The 18,825-nt window shown below is 61.4% G+C and overlaps 1 protein-coding gene across 1 annotated transcript in view; it reads right to left on the bottom strand.

Moving 5' to 3' along the window:
• Positions 1 to 18,825, bottom strand: part of Lrp5 (LDL receptor related protein 5) — a 93,993-nt gene that overhangs the window by 28,033 nt on the left and 47,135 nt on the right. The window contains exons 6-10 of the mRNA XM_047516413.1: positions 12,288 to 12,684; positions 10,839 to 11,010; positions 3,716 to 3,932; positions 1,710 to 1,999; positions 749 to 975 (exon numbers count right to left, since the gene is read on the bottom strand). Of these exons, the coding sequence (XP_047372369.1) occupies positions 749 to 975; positions 1,710 to 1,999; positions 3,716 to 3,932; positions 10,839 to 11,010; positions 12,288 to 12,684 (1,303 nt within the window). The remainder of the gene's footprint in view (positions 1 to 748; positions 976 to 1,709; positions 2,000 to 3,715; positions 3,933 to 10,838; positions 11,011 to 12,287; positions 12,685 to 18,825) is intronic.

The raw sequence follows: 18,825 nt of genomic DNA on the forward strand, positions 1-18,825 counted from the left end.
AGACAGCGACAGGGAGCCCTACTGCCACCCTTCCTCAGCTTGGCCTTCCCTCTCTGGAGAAAGCCACATCAGGAATGTGCAGGAGGCAGGGAGGGCAAGCCTGGCTGAGCCGCAGCCCTGACCTCCCTAGGCTGCCTCGGCGAGCCCCCCTGGACTCCCAGCACAGCCCCTCTCAGCAGGTAAACTCCCACCCACAGCCACAGAAGCAGGCGCCCAGGTAAGGCCAACACGCAGCAGGCCCCAGGCTGGGGTCCGTGGTGGGGCAAACGCCGACTAAGCCGGCCAGGATGTGCATGACCCAGGACAGCCCTGGACTCAGAACCGAGGCAGAGGGGACGGGACAGGGCTCCGCCGCCCCGACCTGCAGAGGGGCTTGGAGCAGGCCTCCCTCTTCTCCAGAGCATCAGGAAAAGGAAGCTCATGCCCCCATTCCAGAATTTTGGAAGTTCCAGTTGCCCTCTGGTCGAAACCTGAACGTCCTTCTCTTTGTCCTGCAAACTCCCCTGCCTCCCGAGACACTCTGAGAGGACGTGGGTGAAGCGGCATCACAGTGCCCGATGGCAGCTTCTGTCACTTCCGTCCCCTCTGGGAACAAACTGTACCACCTCCAAGGACACTTCAAGGTGGTCAGAGCAACCCAGTCACAGAGTGCCGGGTGGGCGGCCAGCTCTTCAGCCCTGTCAGCATGGCCACACCGGCCGAGGCAGAGGCGGGAGGAACCCACAGGAGGGACAAGAGTGGCCCTTACCCCTTGGTGGGATCCAGGGCCAGTGACCGAGGGTTGTCCAGGTCCCTCCACACGAGGACCTGCCGGAACTGCCCATCCAGCCGGGCCACTTCAATCCTGTTGGTCCCAGTATCAGCCCAATAGAGGTTCTTGCCCATCCAGTCAACGGCCATGCCTTCTGGGTAGTCAAGGCCAAACTCGATCACATGCTCCACGGAGCTGCCGTTCATGAAGGCTCGGCTGATGGTCTGGGAGGTGGGAGGAAAGGGCCGCAATTTAGGAACCATGTCTACTTACAATCCGTGTACACGTTCACCCAGGAATCTTCCTTGCAAAACTATTCCAAGGAACTATTAAAAACATGAGACAAAGGACTGTGGAAAATGTTTTTTAAGAGGCCTTACTGTGGGACCGTTTAGAGTGGGGCAGAGGCGATGCGACCACTTATAAAGAGAAAGCGCTGGTACGCCTAGTCGCGTGTGCAGAAGAGAGCCGCAACCGCTGAAAAAACCACGTTCAAGACTTCGCAGCTTAATAAAACGCCTGCTGCAACGGCAGGCGGAGGGATCGGGACGCGGGGCCTTATGCAGCCGGAGCTGTAACTGAGGAGGAGGCCAGGGTGCCAGACCCTGCCTGGGGTTGAAGAAGCCTTCCCTCTCGGGACCCAGGAAGCTAGCATCCACCCTGAGAATGAAAGTGCTGCGCAGACGGGCTCGGGCCCCGGAGCAGGCGGGCAGGTCTGAGGCCCACGTGCATCTGGAACTTATAACAAAGGTCCTCGCACAGAAGCACGCTAGAGAGCCCGTGTGTGGCTCCCCGACCTGCTGGCTACACGCCTCCCCTAGGTGCCCTGATATTGTACCAGCTTCTTACTATTAACGTCACTATCGCAGTGCTCTAAAAACGGCTCCCGGCGGGGAGGCAGTGGGGGCCGAAGAATGCTTCAGCACGCAAGCCACAGGCGTGTGTCCAGCAACGGTACCTTCAGACTGACGTCCGTCCAGTAGATGTGGTTGCTGGACACGTCGAAGTCCAGCGCGGAGGCCTCCTTGACGCCCGCGAGTGGGATGGCCACGTCGTTGTTGTTGGTCTCCAGGGAGATCCTGTGGATGGCGGCTCTGCTCGTGAACACCAAGAAGGCCTCGGGGACAATGCAGGTCCTCATGTCGCTCAGCAGCTCCAGGCCGATGGGGCAGCCGCACTTGGTGGCGTGGGGTGTGAAGAAGCACAGGTGGCTGCACCCGCCGTTCCCGTCGGCACACGGGTTGGTTCCTGGAGGGAAGCACGCACTCTTAGACACCCTCGGCCCGGCTTGGCTCCCGACGCGCGTCAGTGGGGGGTGGAAGAAAGCCACGGGCAGTGGCAATCAGAGTCCCCCCCGATGGGGCCGCATGGCGGGGAAAGTACCAACGGGGCCCACCACCTGCCTTAACTCAGCCCACGAGGCAGGAAACTTTCCCATCCTGCTTCTCAGCGGAGGAGACCGGAGCACAGAGAGGCTTCAAGGGCCTGAGCGCCAGCAGGCAAGGACACTTGATGCCACCAGCCAGTGACTGAGCAAGCTGCCCTCCCCAGGCCTTGGCCCCGGCGGCTCCCAGGACCGGCTCGCTGACACCCTTGGTAACCTGGGAAGCTCAGGTTTCCCAGCACAGCCGAGGGGCCTCGCTTTCTCGAAAGCAGACAGTAAGTGGCATGTTCGTGTGTCCTGGCCGGCCGGTCAGTACTCCCAGCCACCGAAGTGCTTTTAAGTTGGTTTTAATTTAATGCTAAGCATTTCAGCTAAAAAAAAAACCCCTCTCTCCCCCTGCCTCTCAGGGAGTCAGGAGATTCAAGAGAGGCGTGGGCAAGCCTCGGCCTCAGAGGGCGGGCTGAGGGGCGGCCCGAGGAGGCGTCCGCTTCCCAACAGCCCCTCACGGGCGGCCCGCCCTCCACGGGGCAAGGCGTGTTTCCACAGGGGGCTGGAAAAGCTGAGCCTGGCCGCTCCAGGCCTTTGCCTCAGGAGTGCAGGTGTGAGAAGGGCTGGTCCCCAGTGAGAGGAAGCACGGCTGCCACCAAGGTCCCCACGCACCTCCCACCAGGCCTCCACCTGCTGTCCTGCCCAGGACCCAAGCTCAGTCACCTACCCTGCTTGTTTTCTGTTGTTGCCGGGGGTGGAATCCAGGGCCCCACAAGCGCTCAGCCCCTGAGCCACGCTCCTGGGTCCCCTTCACATTGTAGAGCCAGACACCCCACCACCACCACCACCCCCAAAACCACAGCTGCAGCCTCCCAAGGGAAGCAGGGCTGGCGGGGGCATCTGGCCACCAGACTGTAGGCAGCTCCACCCCTGGCACTGGGCCCTCCCTGTTCTCTCACTAACCCAGCAGGTAAAGGTTTCCCGAGTGCCACTGACACGCAGGCATGGCACCAGGCACCAGCCAGGAGCACCGTCTCTGCCCACGGAGCCTCCGGTCCCTGCCCAACACCTGGACGCTGCTCTGTCTAAGGCGACGTGTGCACCTGTGTTTGAAATCTTCGCAGAGATAAATCTCCCCACCAGAGGCCTCCCGAGTGAGCTTTCCACTGACTCTCATTTTCAGGTAGAGGCAGGTGTGTCTGTGGGTCCCAGCCCGGCCACAGTGGACAACAGTCACAGTTCAGCCCCACAACAGACCATGTGTGTTCTCGGCTTGGCCGCCATAGCTGTGTGGCCTCATCACAGTAACGTGACAAGCGTCTAGGCTGCTGGGGGCACCGAGGACCTCGGCCAGGGCTGGCACACTGCTGATGCTCCAAGGTCAGCCACATTCACGGCCGACATTCCTGGTCTGTCACCACGCCCCTGACCACCTCCTGGGAGGGCACTACCGCCATCCCCTCTGTCCTACACCAGGCACTCCTCTGCTTCCTGAGTGGGGTCCCCCCACTGGGCACTAGCGGTCTGACCTGCCACCTGCTGCTCACGCGGCTGCTCCAGCTGAGCAGTGGCTCACGTTCCCCCAGACTCACCAACAACCTTGGCCACGTTCACGGCTTTGAGTCCCATCAGGTCGGGCAGCTGGTCGATGATGACGTCCCTGCTGGCCTTGACCTTGTGCACCCGCTCGATGCTGCGCCGCTGCCAGTCAGTCCAGTAGATGAAGTCCCCCAGCAGCGTGAACCCGAAGATGTGCGGAAGTTTGTCCTCCAGGAGCGTCCGCCTCTTCGTCCCGTCCACGTTGATCACCTGCGGGCCCACAGGGACGGGTCTGGAGGGCCGAGGCTGTGCCACTGAGAGCAGGGCCTGAGCAGCCCCAAACGAGGCGCCCCACCCCTTACAGGTACCATAAAATGCCAGGTGCCGCAGCTCATCCGGTGCTGGGTAAGCAGCATGAGCATCGTGACGCCACAGCCCTGCGGACGGAGCAGTGACAGGGCCAGCTCCAGCCCCCCACCGCCTCCCAGGCCTGGGTGGACACTGTGCTGGATCAGGTCTTGCCCTGCCCGGAGCAGCAGCGGGTGGACTCAGACCAGGTGGGCGCTGCAGAAAGGAGTCCTGGGCTCGATTAGCGATGCCTCCCACAGGTTCTACGGGGTCCCAGGTCACATCCAACACAGGGAAAGGCTGGGCAACTGCAGGCCGCGGGCAAGTTCCTCCCACGGCACTGCGAGCCCAGCTCCCCGACTCAGGACCAGATGAGCAGTGGGGCCTCTTGGGTTCTTGGTCTGGCCTGCGGCCCAGGACGCTTCCTCCCTGTGCACTGAGACAGGAACACTAGAGCTTTCTCTTGAGGAGCCGATGCTCAGTACAAGCTGCCGCAATGAAGGCCATGGGCCACCGGCCAGCGGGAAACACCTTAAGGAGCTGAAGCAACAGATGGGCGAGCAGAATGGGCACCGCATGGGTCACAGGATGGATGAGCACAAACAAGCCAGTCTCAGGCCTCAGGGCTGCTGAGCGGGTCCTGCTTGCTGCTCCCGGCAAAGCTAAGGTACTGTTTTGCAGGACAGACGCACAAGGCAGACAGCAGAAAAGACTGGTTCTCGGCGGCTGGACAACTCCTCAGTCAACGAGTGAGCCACCCAGCTCTGCCTGCAGCACTCCGTGTCCTTGGGCAAGTCCTTGTACCCCATGGACCTCAGTTTCTCTGCCCGTAAATGAAGGGAATGGACTAGGCAGTAACTGAGTCACCAGAAAACAAAGAGGCATGGCCGGGACCAGACCTAGAGCCAGTCACTCCCCCAGGTTAGGCCAGCAGGAGGGCGGAGTGAAGGCCGCACCAATTCCGTCGTGGACTCTCAGAACCACTCAGGTGAGCACAGAGGGCAGGTGGGATGGACGGCCTCGGTCCACAGAGTCTGGGCTTCTTCTGTTTTGCGCCCCCAACAAGAAGGAACGCAAAGGGCTGGGTTGTGGCTCAGTGGCAGAGTGCTTGCCTGGCACAGGTGAGGCACCGGGTTTGATCCGCAGTACCACATGTAAATAAAGAAATAATGGTATTGTGTCCACCTACAACTAAAAAGATTTTTAAAAAAAGAAGAAGGAACGTGAAGGTCAAGTCCAACACCTGTGCAGAGTCCAGCTGGGAGATGGGCCCAGAACCACACCTGGAAGACCTCACCCTGGGTCCACCGCTGGGACCTGCCCCTTCCTGCAGGCAGGACTGGGCTGGGCGGGGCCTGCAGACGCAGTCCAGAGGGAGAAGAACCACGCCCGTCTCCTAGGCTTCTGTCTCTGCCTCTGGCTCTTAGTTTCCTTAAGGAAAGCTACGCCCCAGACATGCTAAACACAGGGCACGAGAGTGCGCTCCTGCTTCATTCAAGACTACCAAAAAGCAGCCCACAGAGGGCCTCGAAGGCGAGGGGACGGGCGGGCTGCAGCTGCTCCCTCACTCCCCGAAAGGTGGGAGGAGGCAACGCTCTCTCAGGGGTGGCCTGGGCCACACCCCAGCCAGGGCAGAACCCCCAACAGGCAGCTTCCCCAGGAAACTCCCATGATTGTCGGGAAGCTGCTCCCCACCACATCCCTCTGCACAGGACACAGAACCCCTTGGCATGAGGCCTGCGAGCCACTCCAGTTCACCAGGGAGGAGAAAAGATCCCGCCCTGGCTTTTTTTTGGTGCTGGGGTTGGAACCCAGGGCCTCCGTGTGCTAAGCACATGCCGCATCACTGAGCCACACCCAGCCCCCCACCCTGGCCTTTTGATGACAGTTTTCAGCGGCCCTTGACCAGCTGCAGCACATCTGAAAAAACAGCTCTGCTGGATCAGGACTTTCCCAGACCCTGGAGCAGGAGGAGGGGAGCTGCCAATCAGGGCTCCCTGTGCCCAAGCCAGCAGCCTCCCGCCCTCACTGAGCCTCAGCCTCACTGAGCAGGAGTGGGAGAAGCCGCGCTGCCCGCGGGACGGGGCAAGCCAAAGCACACTCGGGACACCTGCGGGCGCAGGGCCAGGAAAGGACCTGGCAGCCAGGTTCTCTAGAACACAGGTCAGCAAACATTCTCTGTGCAAGGCAGAAAATATTCCAGCTGTGAGGCCACAAGAGTCACTAGAGCCAAAAGCAACCACAGGACGCATAGATGAACAAGTGTGGTTGCGTTCCAGCACAACTTTGTGAATAAACAAAAACAAAGTTTATTTACGGACACTGAAATTTGAATTCCATATAATTTTCACAGGTTATGAAATATCCTTTTTTTCCCCCAGCCATTAAAAAAATGTCAAAACCACTCTTAACTGGAGCATGGTTTGAAAACAGGTGGCGTGCTGAGTTCGGTCTGTGGCTACACGTTCCACCCCTGCCCTCTCAGGGCCTGGTGTCTCAGGAAAGGAAGTCAGGCCCCAGAGGCTCCGGAGACGACGAGAGGCTGCCCAGAGCGCTCTGCTTCTGCCCCCTCGGCCCCAGGTCTCCCTGTGAGGCATGCCACCACGGAGCTGGCAGGCCGGGTACAGGGTGGGAGGAGGCTGGGAGGCTCCCCAGAAGCACACAAGACAGTGGACATCAGAACGTCACCAGACGAGCCAATTCCTGATGACGAGTCCTGTTTTCACCAACTTGGTGGTGTGCACAGCTGTGCATCCAGGACCACGTGCTGACCACACACTTAAAGGGACAAGAGCCCTGTTCCCAGTGCAGTCATGACCACTCGGCCAGGCGGAGACCCCCAGCCACCCTCCACGGTGACTGTGCTTCACCCAAGAGGGACCCTGAGCTCACAGACCTGGCCTCGATGCCTGGTGCTCCAATTTCACCCCCAGAGCTCATGGACTAGACCACACAGCCAGCTGGGTTGCTGGTCACTGCCACCCCTGCCATGAGAGTTTATTCTGGACATGTCCCATGTCACCTCCACCTGCTTAGTAAATGTCCAGGCAGGAGCAAATGTCTGATGAGGATGAGCGGCAGGTAGGGCCACTTGGGGGGGCCATAGGTGGGAATAACTTCGCTCCTGACATGGTAGTGCCCGGGTGTCCAACTGGGGTCAGCACAGAGACCCCCAATCCAAGCTGGGCCCCAGAGGGCTCCCAAGTGCATCAGGAAGTGAAGCTGCGTGCAGGGGGTGAGGTGCTGTGCTGACCTACCGCCAAGAGAGCGTGAGCCCTGGACAGGTGTGACCAGGGGACATGCAGCCTGTGACCTGGAGCCAGGAAGCTCGCCAAAGGGCTGTGTGCAGGGCTGTGTGAAGGGCTGTGTGTAGGAGACCACAGCACATGGCTTGTGGTGACCCAGGCTTCCAGGGGTCTAAGTCTCGGTGAGGGACCTGGATGAAAGGAACGGCTCGGGGGAGGCCTAGGCGGAGCTGTCACAGGCTTGGCGTCTGCTAGGAAGCATGATCAGAGGTGGAGAAGAAAGGGGCCAAGCGGCAGCCACTCGAGACCTCTCAGGAGACAAGGAGCCCTGTTTACAAGTGAAGTTGCCTCAGTGGCACTGGAAGGAAGACCCCGCAGGCCAGAGGGGAGCTCAGTTGGGCCCCTGGCGGGTTGGCAGGCGGGCGCCGGTGCAGTGGGTCTGAGGTCCCTGCGGAGGATGTCGGGACGGGCTGAGTACAGCTGAGGGCATGCCCGGGGGCCGGGACCTCCAATGCCAGAGGCCCTAGACAGACCTGGGCAGAGGGAGTCAAGGAGTCCGGGCTGGAATTCCTCGCCCAGGAGGCTGGGACACCAGGCAGCAGGGGAGCAGAGGGAGCCTGAGGCAGCACCCGGGGACCCACCACGCCCACCCGGACTGCGTGTGCACCCGTGGGGCAGGTCCCCAAGGGCAGCCTCCACTTGCACGTGTCAGGCCTGCCTGGATGGACCCCAGCAGGTGGGTGCAGGCTCAGGACCACTGCCCACAGGGAGGCATCAAGGGGGACTCTGGCTGTCACTTGTGATGGTAACTGGCTGGTCACGGAATAGACCATGCTGCAGGAGGCTGATCTCCAGCCGCATGCCCAGGACAGCTGTCACTGGGAGGCCAGCAGGAGGCCCCCTGAGGGAGTCTCGGAGCTGCTGAGCCCTCCGCTCAGCCCGACCTGTGTGCCACTGATGCCAATCAGAAGAAACTGCCCGTTGGCTCCCCCATCCCACACCTTTGTTCTCCCCCCAGCTGGTCAAGGGACAAGCCACAGCTGCCCAGAGTCCTCTGTGGGGACAGGGAGCCAGCAGACTCTTTATTTTTAATTTTTTGACTTTTTCATTCGTTTATTGATTTATTTTTATGTGGTGCTGAGGATGGAACCCAGGGCTGGGCCACACCCCAGCCCCTGGCTGACCCTCAAAGGGAGAGGGCCAGCACCCAGCCGAGCCCCTTCTTCCTGCACTCAGAGCCAGGCTGGCCGAAACCCTGCCTCCCCTCAAGGGACAGTGGCAAGATCCGCCCCGCCGGCGGCCTCCCACCATCACCTCCTGTGAAGGTTGCCACGGTTCAAAGCTTGTCCTGTCTCTCTCCTGACCCGGTTTGTACCTTTTCTCTCCATCTCTCCCACCTGGAGTCCAACTGCACCCCCAGAAAGGTCCATGTGGCTCCCTGAACCTCAGCTGCTCCCGCCGTGCAGCCGAGACCCTCAGCAGGAGCCTGTGGTGCCGGAGCTGCTAGCCTAATGCAGCGGTCCGTGCCAGAGGCTGCCAAGCATGGCACAGGAGCATCTATTGGGCACGCTTGCCAAGATCCCTGGGTCCTGGAACCCAGCTGGCACACACTAAGTGCTCAGGAGGTGTGTACTGGCTGGGCAGTGGCAAGCCCCGAGCGCCGGAGCCAGAGGTGGGCGTCCATGCGGGCAGCTAAGGCAAAGCCCTGCACGCTCCCAGAAGCCTGTCCCCGTGGGCAGCCTGGGCCAGGGGCACCTCACCACTGAGAACTGCTACGGGGTTTGTTCCCAAGCTCCGGCTTGACATAGAGAAGCAGCCACCAGGCTCCTAGCCGGCACCTGGCGTGGCTCTGGGTTCCAGCAGCAGCCATAGGACAGGTAGTCTCTGTGTCTGTGACGCGGCTTCCGGGGGCGAGAGGAGCAAGCAGCGGGCCTACAACTGGACTAAGCAAGCAGGAGTTTGGGTGTCCTCGTCCTCGTCCTCAGGGACCTGAAGCCAGGCTGCCCCAGAGCACCACTCGCGTGCACCCCGCACAGAGCCACCGACCGAGCCTCGGCTTCTGCTCCACACACTAACAAAGCCTACGTGACACTTCTCGGAATGCTGTTGTGGGACGAGCCCGTGACCAGATGCTTGAAGCCATTGGCCCTCAGTGCAAAGCAAAGCCGAACGCCAGGGAAGCACCATTCACTCGGTCGGCTGTGACGAGAACGTGCTTTAAAAACAGGAAAGAGCACGTGTGGGCAGGAGGCGGGGAGGATGCCCAGGCGCAGCTGCTGCGGAAGACGGCTTCCTGGTCCCTCCGAGCGTCACAGGCAGGCTCGCCACGTGACCCAGGCAGCCGCACTCCCGGGAATTAGAAAGGAGTCCCAACAGAACCGTGTCCACGGACGCCCACGGCAGCCTGGTTCACAGCAGCCAAAGGCCACCAGACAGCAGACCAAAGGGTCCCTCCCCACGCTGGGACACAAAGCAAGTACCACCGTGAGGTCAGCGAGGATGAGCCAGATGAGCCGCAGAGGAAGGAAACAGGGAGTAGCTTCCGGAGGCTGCAGGAGCCGGGAGAACACGGAGCAGCTGCTACCGGGCACCGGTGTCCCTCCGGGGTGACTGCAAGTGTTCCAAGGGCGACAGTAGGGACGGTGCACGACACTGAGAATTACTAAACCTACGCTGCTGTGGGAACAGTGGACAGGCCGGGTACAAAAGGCGAAGCATCCTTGACCGTCCCAAAAGGAAGGGCCTCGCCTTGCCTTCTGCCCACAGGGGATGGGGGTCTTCAAACGCCCGCTAGCAACAAAGATCACTGACACAAAACGCTGCCAGGAAGTAGGTCCAACCGCAGCTCCCTGGGTTCTGTGGGAAGGGCGTCCACCCAGGACCCCGAGGTCCCCCACTGAGAAGCGGGGTCTGAAGTCCTGTGACACAGGCGCATGTGGTTTTCCCGCCTGCCCTCCTGCAGGGGCCCAGACAAGAGGACCGCAACCCCACGGCGATCTCAACGAGGCGTGAACACACAGCACCTTCCAGAAGGAATCTGACAGAGGGAGGTGTGCGCGTGATGCCACCAATGTCAGCAGCTAGCCTGCGATGAGGACAAACCAGCCGACCAATCGCAGGCGTCATGAGCACCCAGCGGGGGCTCTGGGGCAAGCACAGAGCAAGACCCGCACCAACAGACGGGTCCACTTAAGTCAAACCACACAAGGCTCACAGAACAGGACTGGGTTCCGGCGACATCACGCATCCTAGAAAACCAAGATGGGGCTGGGGAGCAGCTCAGCGGGCGGGCGCCTGCCCAGCGCCCACTGCTGGGTCCTGGGAGGGCCGCGTCCGACAGGACGACAGCAGCACCATTACCATGGCGCCCGGCCCACCGAGTGTCGGAAACCGTCCCTGGGCATGATCCACCCAAGGACTGAAGCCAGGTGGCAGGGCACAGGCGCCCGTCAAAGCCCACGACGGATACACAGGACCCGCCGCGGGCAGCCAGGCCTGGCCTGACCAGGGACACTCAGCCCTGGCCACAGGCCTCCTGAGCCGACGTCCTCCCGTGCTCCCTCCCCCTGGGAACGGGACTCACCTCGATTCTGTCCGTCTTGGCGTCTCCCCAGTAGAGCTTGCCTTCCTGCAGGTCCAGGGCCAGGCCATTGGGCCACCCCAGGGAGGTGTTCACCAGAACGTGCCGTTCCCGCCCGTCCAGGTTGGCACGCTCGATTTTGGGGCTCTCGCCCCAGTCCGTCCAGTACATGAGGCTGGGGGAGAAGCAAGTGCTCAGGACGGCACTTGTCCATCCAGGCTCTGCTGTGCCCCCTCCCGCCCCACCCCACCGCATGGGAGAGCTAGGTACACGCTGGCCGCTGACCGTGGCGAGCCACAGGCCCAGGGGCTTTGTGGCATGGGCCCTGGGACTCAGGCTGTGGGCTCATCTGCTGTCCCCCAGGTCAGTGGTCGGGCTGGGAGCTGCATCACCACAGCCCGTGGGCTAGAGGAACTGAAGGCACGCAGCAGAGCCTCTGCAGACAGCCGAGGAGCTCCCAGGGCTCAGGACAGGTGGCTTGTTCTCTGTGGCCCAGGAGGTCAAGATCCTGGCGTGGGAGCCGGGCATGGCTTTCAGAGCAAGGAAGACCAGTCCAGTCGAACCCAATCACTACCCAGCTCTGTATGTCTGACCAGCGCCTGGCCCCTCTGCAGTGGGCACTTCCCTGGCCCAGGATCTCACAGCCCTCATCTGGACTTGTCACAGGTGCAGGCTGCAGGGGACCCTGGGGTCTGCCCTCCCTTGCTCCATTCCAGAGGAGCCCATGAGGCCCATGGACTGGTTCCGTCCTCCTGCTGTTCCAGGGCATTGGAGGACACTGGCCCACACCCCTGCTGAGGACAGGCAGCAGCCCCCAGCCCCGCCCAGAGTTCCCTGTGCCTCCCACTCAGAGTCTGCCCCTTCTGGGTCACGTGCCCCCAGGAACGTCCTCCACCTCCAAACTCTGGCCAGTGGAGTCTGAGAGGCCCCACGCCAACTGACAAGCTCTCCACCTGCACAGAATCCTAAAACGGAAAGTTGGAGCCAGACAGCTGGTCCAATCCCCAATCTGCCACCTTCCAGCTATGTGACCTTGGGCACCTCCCTCAGCCTCTCTGGGCTTCCGAGCCCCCAACTCTCCATCTGTCCCTGCTGTACTGGGGAGGGTGGAAAGGGTCACTGGAGAGGAAGAGTTAGGAGAGGCAGCCATCCATGTCACTCCTGTCACCCTAGAGTCACCCCGCGGGGGACTCGGCTCTACAGATGAGGGGATGAAGCCGCACAGGCCTGCCAGGTCTCCAGGACTTCCTACAGGTTCCACAGGGCCTGCGTCAGTGGCTCGCAAGGTCTGACCAAGGACCAGCAGCAGCACTTGGGGCTAGTTTCAGAAACCGAGTCCTCAGGCAGACGGCCGCCATCGGCCCCTGGGTGGCCGGCCCGCCTCCCGGGCCTGGGAGCCAGGGAGGCTCCAGAGCTGCAGTGTGCGAACCCCCGGCCCCGCCCCAGCCTTACCCCATCACAGGGTGCAGCACGATGGCCCGCGGCTCATCCAGGTCCTCAGACACCAGGATCTTGCGGGAGGTGCCGTTGAGGCGCGTCACCTCGATGCGGTCAGTGCCCGTGTCCGTCCAATAGAGGTTGCGGGCCACCCAGTCCACGGCGATGCCGTCGGGGTCGTTGATCTCAGTGCTGACCAGCGTCTGTGCCCCAGACCCATCCAGGTAGGCCCTGCGGATGGCCCGCACCTCATCGTCCGTCCAGTAGACGTGACCCTCCAGAGGGTCGTAGTCGATGGCGATGGCGTGCCGGATGTCGTCCACCTGCAACACGATGTCCGTGAAGTCCGGCGTGTCCAGAGAGATCCTCCTCAGGTCTGTGCGCCGGGCCAGCAGCAGCACCTCCTCGGCCCCTGCGGAGACACGGGGGTGGGGTCAGCAGGTGTGAGAGGGCGCGACCGGGTTGGGCAAGCAGGGAGGGTCTCACTTAGTGCCGGGTTTTTCCTTGTACGACAGGTAACAAGCACCAAGCTCTTCCTGAGCTCACGAGCCGGTTCTCAAAAAGCTCTATGAGTTCAACACTATTTGTTCCCTATTTTTTTTTTTTTTTTAAGAGAAAACTGAGGCCCAGGGACACTAAGCAACCAGATGAAAGCCACACAGCCAGGCCATCTGGCTTCAGCGTGTGAGAGCTGCCTCGATCAGCTCCCTTGTCCCCTGCAAGCCCTTCTTCAGCCTAAATGAGCCCCGACCAAGTCCTGCTGGGGCTCTGGGCTTCGGGCGCCACTTGCTGGCTCCAATCTTCAGCGTCCCGGAGGCCCTAACTCAGTGCCCACTCTCCCCAGCTCCACTCAAACACCACCCCCTCTGTGAAGCCCTCCCCCAGGCCTCACGCTGCACCCCAGGGCAGGTGCCCTGTGCTGCTCTGCTGCCCAGCTTCCGGGCAGGGCAGATGTCGCTCTCAAGTGACCCCCCTACTGACCTCACACACTCCACAGTGCTGAGGACAGCGAGCCCAGGGAACCCGAGGCCCGGAGACCTACGGGCCACCTTCAGCTGTGCCAAGCCCTCCCACAGAGGGCAGACACCCTGGGGCACAACGGGTGACCAAGGCAGAGAAGAAACATCTCTGGGGCCATGCGTGTTCTGACCCGAGCCAGAGCTAGACCCGAGGCCTCCGGCTCTGTGACCAGGATCCAGGAAGGCCACCACGGGCCACCAAAACTGTGACAACCCCAGGAACTGGAACCTTCCTATACATCTGAGGACATCTCAAAGTCCCCACCCCGGAGCCATCTGGGCCTCCAGTGTACCCTAGGGCGGAGCCTGGCGGCCAGGCAGATTTGAGGTCAAGCCCTTCACGGCGTGGGTGCCTGGGGTTCAGAGTGACGCTTGGGCAGGTGAATAATGAGGGAGCCTGGCCTTCCCAGGACGCCTGCAGCCAGGCCACTCACAGGCCGGGCACAGAGGAGGAGGACAATTCTGGTCTCCAGCAAAGGCCCCGAGCTCTGTGCCCCGGAGCCACCTCTGCTCTGGGCACCTGTGCTGGCCTGACTCCCCAGGGCAGCTGAGGGCACACAGCCAGCTGGGGGAAGCAGAAGCGGGGACTCAGAGGCCTGGCCCATCACACAGGGAGCCCAGGGCAGCACAGACCCCGTGAGGGATGTCCTCATCTCTCTGGCCCAGTCACAGGCAAATTCCAGGCCCCAAGGACCCAAGACCACTCACATCCCCACTCACTCGGGCTGCAGGGGCTCAGATCTGCAGCTCAGTTTGGGGGTCCCGGGGCTCTAAGAGTCTCTCTGAACACCCGTGGCCTGCCCCTGCAGGCTGCCAGCTCAGGGCCTGAGCTGACCACCACACCTTAACAACGGCTCTGGGACACAGGGCTGGAGAAGCAAGCAAGCCCCTCCTCCACAGCGGCCTCACACGTGGGGGCCTGTGCACTTCTGATCCCATCTGGGTCTTTCCTGTCGGCACGGATCAGAGCTTCCAGCAAAACGCGCACATGGAGCCTCATGGACCCCAGTGGCTCCTGAGGCTGCTAGGGTCAGGACGTGGATACCCTCCTGCAGAGCTGCATCAATGTCCACTCCTTTGTTCCTGCCCTTGCTGGTCTTGAGGATCCACAGAACCAAGAATGGGTCCAGAGACCATTTCCAGTGTTCTGGGGACACCTGCCTGCAGACAACACAGCTCAGAGGTGAGACAGAACAGACTAGAGCCTCCCTCTCACCCTGGCCCCAAGGCCAACTGCCCCATCTCTGTGGTGCCTGGCCAAGCTGTGGCCTTCAAATAACAGAGAATGTTCTGTGCCCAGCACCAGCTTCCTGACAGGGAAACCAGGGATCTAAAGAGTGGGTCCAGGGCTGGGGAGACAGCTCAGCTGGTAGAGTGCTTGCCTCGCAAGCACAAGACCCTGAGTTCGATCCCCAGTACTGGGAAATAAAATAAATAAATAAATAGAGTGGGTCCAGGGTTGGGAGCTCCCCCGAGCTCACAGTGCAATTCCTCCACTAGAGGGCGCCCATGTGATAGCAGCAGCTTCCTGAGCCCCAGGCTGGGAAACTGAGGCACAGGCAGGAAGCCCACTTCGCACCGGCTGCCTGGGTGGCTCAGTCATCCTGCCAGCATCTGCATAAGTACCTCCTTTATGGCAGACCCCAGACCAGCTTGAGGGATGAGGAGGGGGCAAACCAGACCCAGGATCTGCCCCACAACACTCCCAGGGTCACAGGGCAGAGACTGTAGACAAATGAGACCATCAAAGGATGCACGGCCACAACTGTAGCTGATGCTGTGTGGGACAGCTGGGGACAGGCACGCGAGGGGGCCAGCCCAGGCTCCCGAGGCTCTGTCACCTCATGCAGATGCCAGAGTCTTCAGGGCTGAGCATGGCAGTCAAGCCCTCCACAGCCAGGCGGCACAGAGCCCCTAGGCCAGCCCAGCATCAGGACCCCTTCTTGGCATGATGAGGAAGGGAGAGGAGTCAGTCTCTGGGCTGAGCGGAGCTCACTGCTGGCATCGACTGCAGGTGCCAATTGAGTCCAAAGGGTCCTTTGACATCTCGGCCTCCAAGTCTTTGGGGTTTTCCAGTTTTGCCAAGAAAATCTCAGAGACTTGCACCGGGATGCCTGGAGGAGAGCAGAGACCCAGCCCACGTGCCTGGAGGTGGCGTGGAGGCTTCCCAGGACCAATGGGGCACTGTGTCCAGGCCCAGGCCAGGGGCAGCAGCTCCAGAGTGCCACAGGCCTGGCGCCACCAGACATGTCGAGCTGGTGCACACATTCAGCCTTCTAGAAGGTTCTTCTGTAGTGCGGTCCAAGCAGCAGCCCTGACCACAGGTGACAGTACTGGCCGTGCAGAGGAGAGGCTGAGCCCTCACTGGGGCCAGCCCAAGAGCCTGTGTGGGAGCTGCTTGGGAACCAACGGTTTGGCCAATGGCTTCTTTGGGGTGGTTGCAACAAACAGCCTGCCCCACAGCACCAGGGCGCTGCTGAGAAAGTGAAGCCTTACCGCAGCGAAGAGGGCGCTATGCCCCACGGGGCACAGGCCGGGGCACAGCCTCCGGGCAGGCATGTCCCCTCCAGCACACAAGCACCGGCCTGAGGGAAGCTCATGTCACGGACACATCCAGCCTGATGCCCGCCCTCCACCCCGGCAAGCTGCCCCAACCCCCACTGTGCAGCCTCGGCAGAGCCCTGAGGAGGCTGTCACAAGAGAAATTCATTCCCTCATGGTTCTGAAGCCAGGAGGTCAAAGGCCACGTGTGGCAGGAACACGCTCCCCCGGAAGGCTACAGGGAGGGGCTTCCTTCCTCTTCCGGCTCCAGCACCGATGGCAACACTTGGGGCTCTCTGACCTCTGTCCCTGGTCTCCCACGGCCATCACCCTGTGTCACAGTGTCTCCTCTTACAAGGACACCAGTGGTGTGGATTCAGGGCCCTCTGCTCCAGCGAGTCCCGTCTTCCCGTGATTACAGACGTGAAGACCCTCCATCCAACTTAGGCCACAAGCACAAGTTCTGGAGTTGGGACTTGGACATCTCTGAGGGGCAGAATGTGACCTGCAGCCTGTGGGCAGCAGAGGGCAGCGGGAGGCTTCCACAGGACCAAGGAGAGCGCGAGGCAGGTGCCAGGAAGGAACCCCAGGTAGCAGGGGAGGCCTGGGCAGGCCAGCGACCAACAACAGAGCCGCTCCACGGGGGGCGGCTGTGGGGCCACTGATCTGGTCTGAGCTTGGTGTTGTCCCCCAGGTCCCAACTCTGCACTAGGATCCGCTCTGTGCACGAGACCAGGGCGGCTCTGGGCCCACCCTGGCCACACAGGAGCCTCTCGGGAAGGCTGCGCCTGGAGCAGGGCCGAGGCACCCTGGCGGAGGCCGGGAGGAGGCGCACTTGGAGGCTGCAGCGTATCTGCACGATGCTCACCCTGCCTCCAGTTCTGGAATCGGGGATTGGCAGACGTTCTCCACAAAGGGCCAAACTGTTCTCGGCAGAGCAGCCACCTGGGTCTCCATCGAGATTCTGCCAGGACTGCAGGATTGTGTCCTGCAGACATCACGCAGACGTGCACGTGGCTGTGCCAACACAACCTGATTCACGACACCGGCGCTGGCGCCCGCCATCACCTTCCCACATCTCCATTCTGAGCCACCGGCCTCAGGACAGAAGCAGGGGTGAGCCCTGCGACCTGTGGGCTTCGAAGCATGAACCCGGCTGAGAAGCACATGTGACTTGTCCATCAGGAAGGACATCACACCCCAGGGAAAGCCCGCGGGGAGAGTGGCAGTGGGAATGGCCTACACTAGTCCCTCACTTCTCCTCTAAACCTAAAAAGGCAAAAAGGAGATTAAAAGGCATCTAATGAGCCTGTTAAAAAACACCAAACCCCAGAAATAAAGGGGTGAAGACCACGAACGAATCAACAGAAGAGTAAACAGTCAATAAACATGAAACATGGGCAACTCCTCGGTGACCTGCAAACAGAACGAGCAGCCCGGGTCCCCGCAGGGGACCGACTCCTGGCCAGTGCAGCTCTGCTTCCTGGAAAGCAGCCCAGGACCCTCTGGCCCCGTCATTTCCTGAGGACACGGCCATCGGGAAGGGGTGGGACACGCACACAGACTCACACACAGGGACGTCACCATGGCTTCAGGACTACAGCGAGAACCTCAAGCAAAGATCAGTTCAGATGCCCCAAGACACACCAAACGAGGGACAGAAATTCACTAAGCAAGCGAGGGCACCCAGGATCACAGGCTCTTACGCAGCACAAACGCCAGGCTCCGGAGAAGAGTCACCGACTCGGACAGTGCTCAAAGAGCGCAAGTGGAGAAGCTGAGACGCTGCAGCGAACACGTGAGCGAATCACACGAGAGCAGATGGGAGCACAGGAAGGGGAGCCGGAGACCCTGCTGGCCGGAGACCCTGCTGGGGGGCGGGGGCGGGGCGCAAACTGCAGACATTTTAATTTTCATTATTTTTATGACGTTTTCCTTTCTACAGTAACATGAATTTTGCATTGTAACAGCAAATAACAAGGCTTTCAAACTTGGGAACAGGTTTATTCTTAGAGGCCCTTGGTGGAGGCAGGAGTCCCTCGGGAGGGCAGCGCCGTCCTCCCGAGCAGCTCAGGAGCCTGCGGGAGCTTCCTCCTGCTCCGCCGGCCTTGGGCCCGGGATGGTGGCTTGTTCAGCTTCCAGAGTCTGAACGGGAAGCACCACAGAAGGAGACAGGGCACATTGCACCAGCAGCCCCAGAACTGGGCCTGGCAGCCTCCTTGGCCTCTACCCAAGCCCAGGAAGAGACCCGCTGGCAGGTTGCCAGCATGTGGCCCTGTGAGGTCATCGTGGTTAATTCCCTCCACACCCCGACGTGGGAAGATCACTTTCTCACAAGCAGCAAGGCAGCAACGCGCCGCAGGGCGTGGCCCGACACACCGACACAGGAAAGAAGGCAAGACCCCCGCCCGGAGCCTCAGGGCACTCTGCGGTGGACGGGTCAGCCCAGCGGCCAGAGGTGCCACTGCGACTCTCCCACAGGGAGCCCCCCACAGCTCCCAGGTCCCAGGCTGCCCCAAGAACACCGGGCACCCGCCAGGACGCTCCTGCTGTGGGGGCCCACAGGACTGCTCTGCTCTCCTGGCTCCTTGTCACGCTGGCCACGGAGAGCCTAGATCCGGCCCCTCTTGGTCTCCCTGACGCCTGTGCCTGCTATTCCCAGGGTCGCCTGCTCAGCTGCCCCCTCAGGACGCCCAGCCAACTCCGGCCCCCTCCCAGGTCCGGAGCTGTGTAGGCAAAGCCAGGTCACCGTGCAGGCCACCGTCCACTCTGCGGTTCCTGAGGCCGTAACGGCCTGGCTGTGCGGCTTCCCTCTGGCAGCAGGCCAGATTATTTTTGTTTTTAGCAATTGATGAAGTTTCTCCGCTGCCCCCCTGGGGTAAGTCGCTGGAGAAGCGCTGAGACCACAGCCCTGCACCTTGGCCCAGGAAACCACACCAAGTGACCACAGGGTCACAAGGCCCAGAGGAAGTGGCTGGGCCCATCAGTGACTC

Source organism: Sciurus carolinensis, chromosome 11 (genome assembly GCF_902686445.1).
Source record: "Sciurus carolinensis chromosome 11, mSciCar1.2, whole genome shotgun sequence".
Taxonomy (NCBI): domain Eukaryota; kingdom Metazoa; phylum Chordata; class Mammalia; order Rodentia; family Sciuridae; genus Sciurus; species Sciurus carolinensis.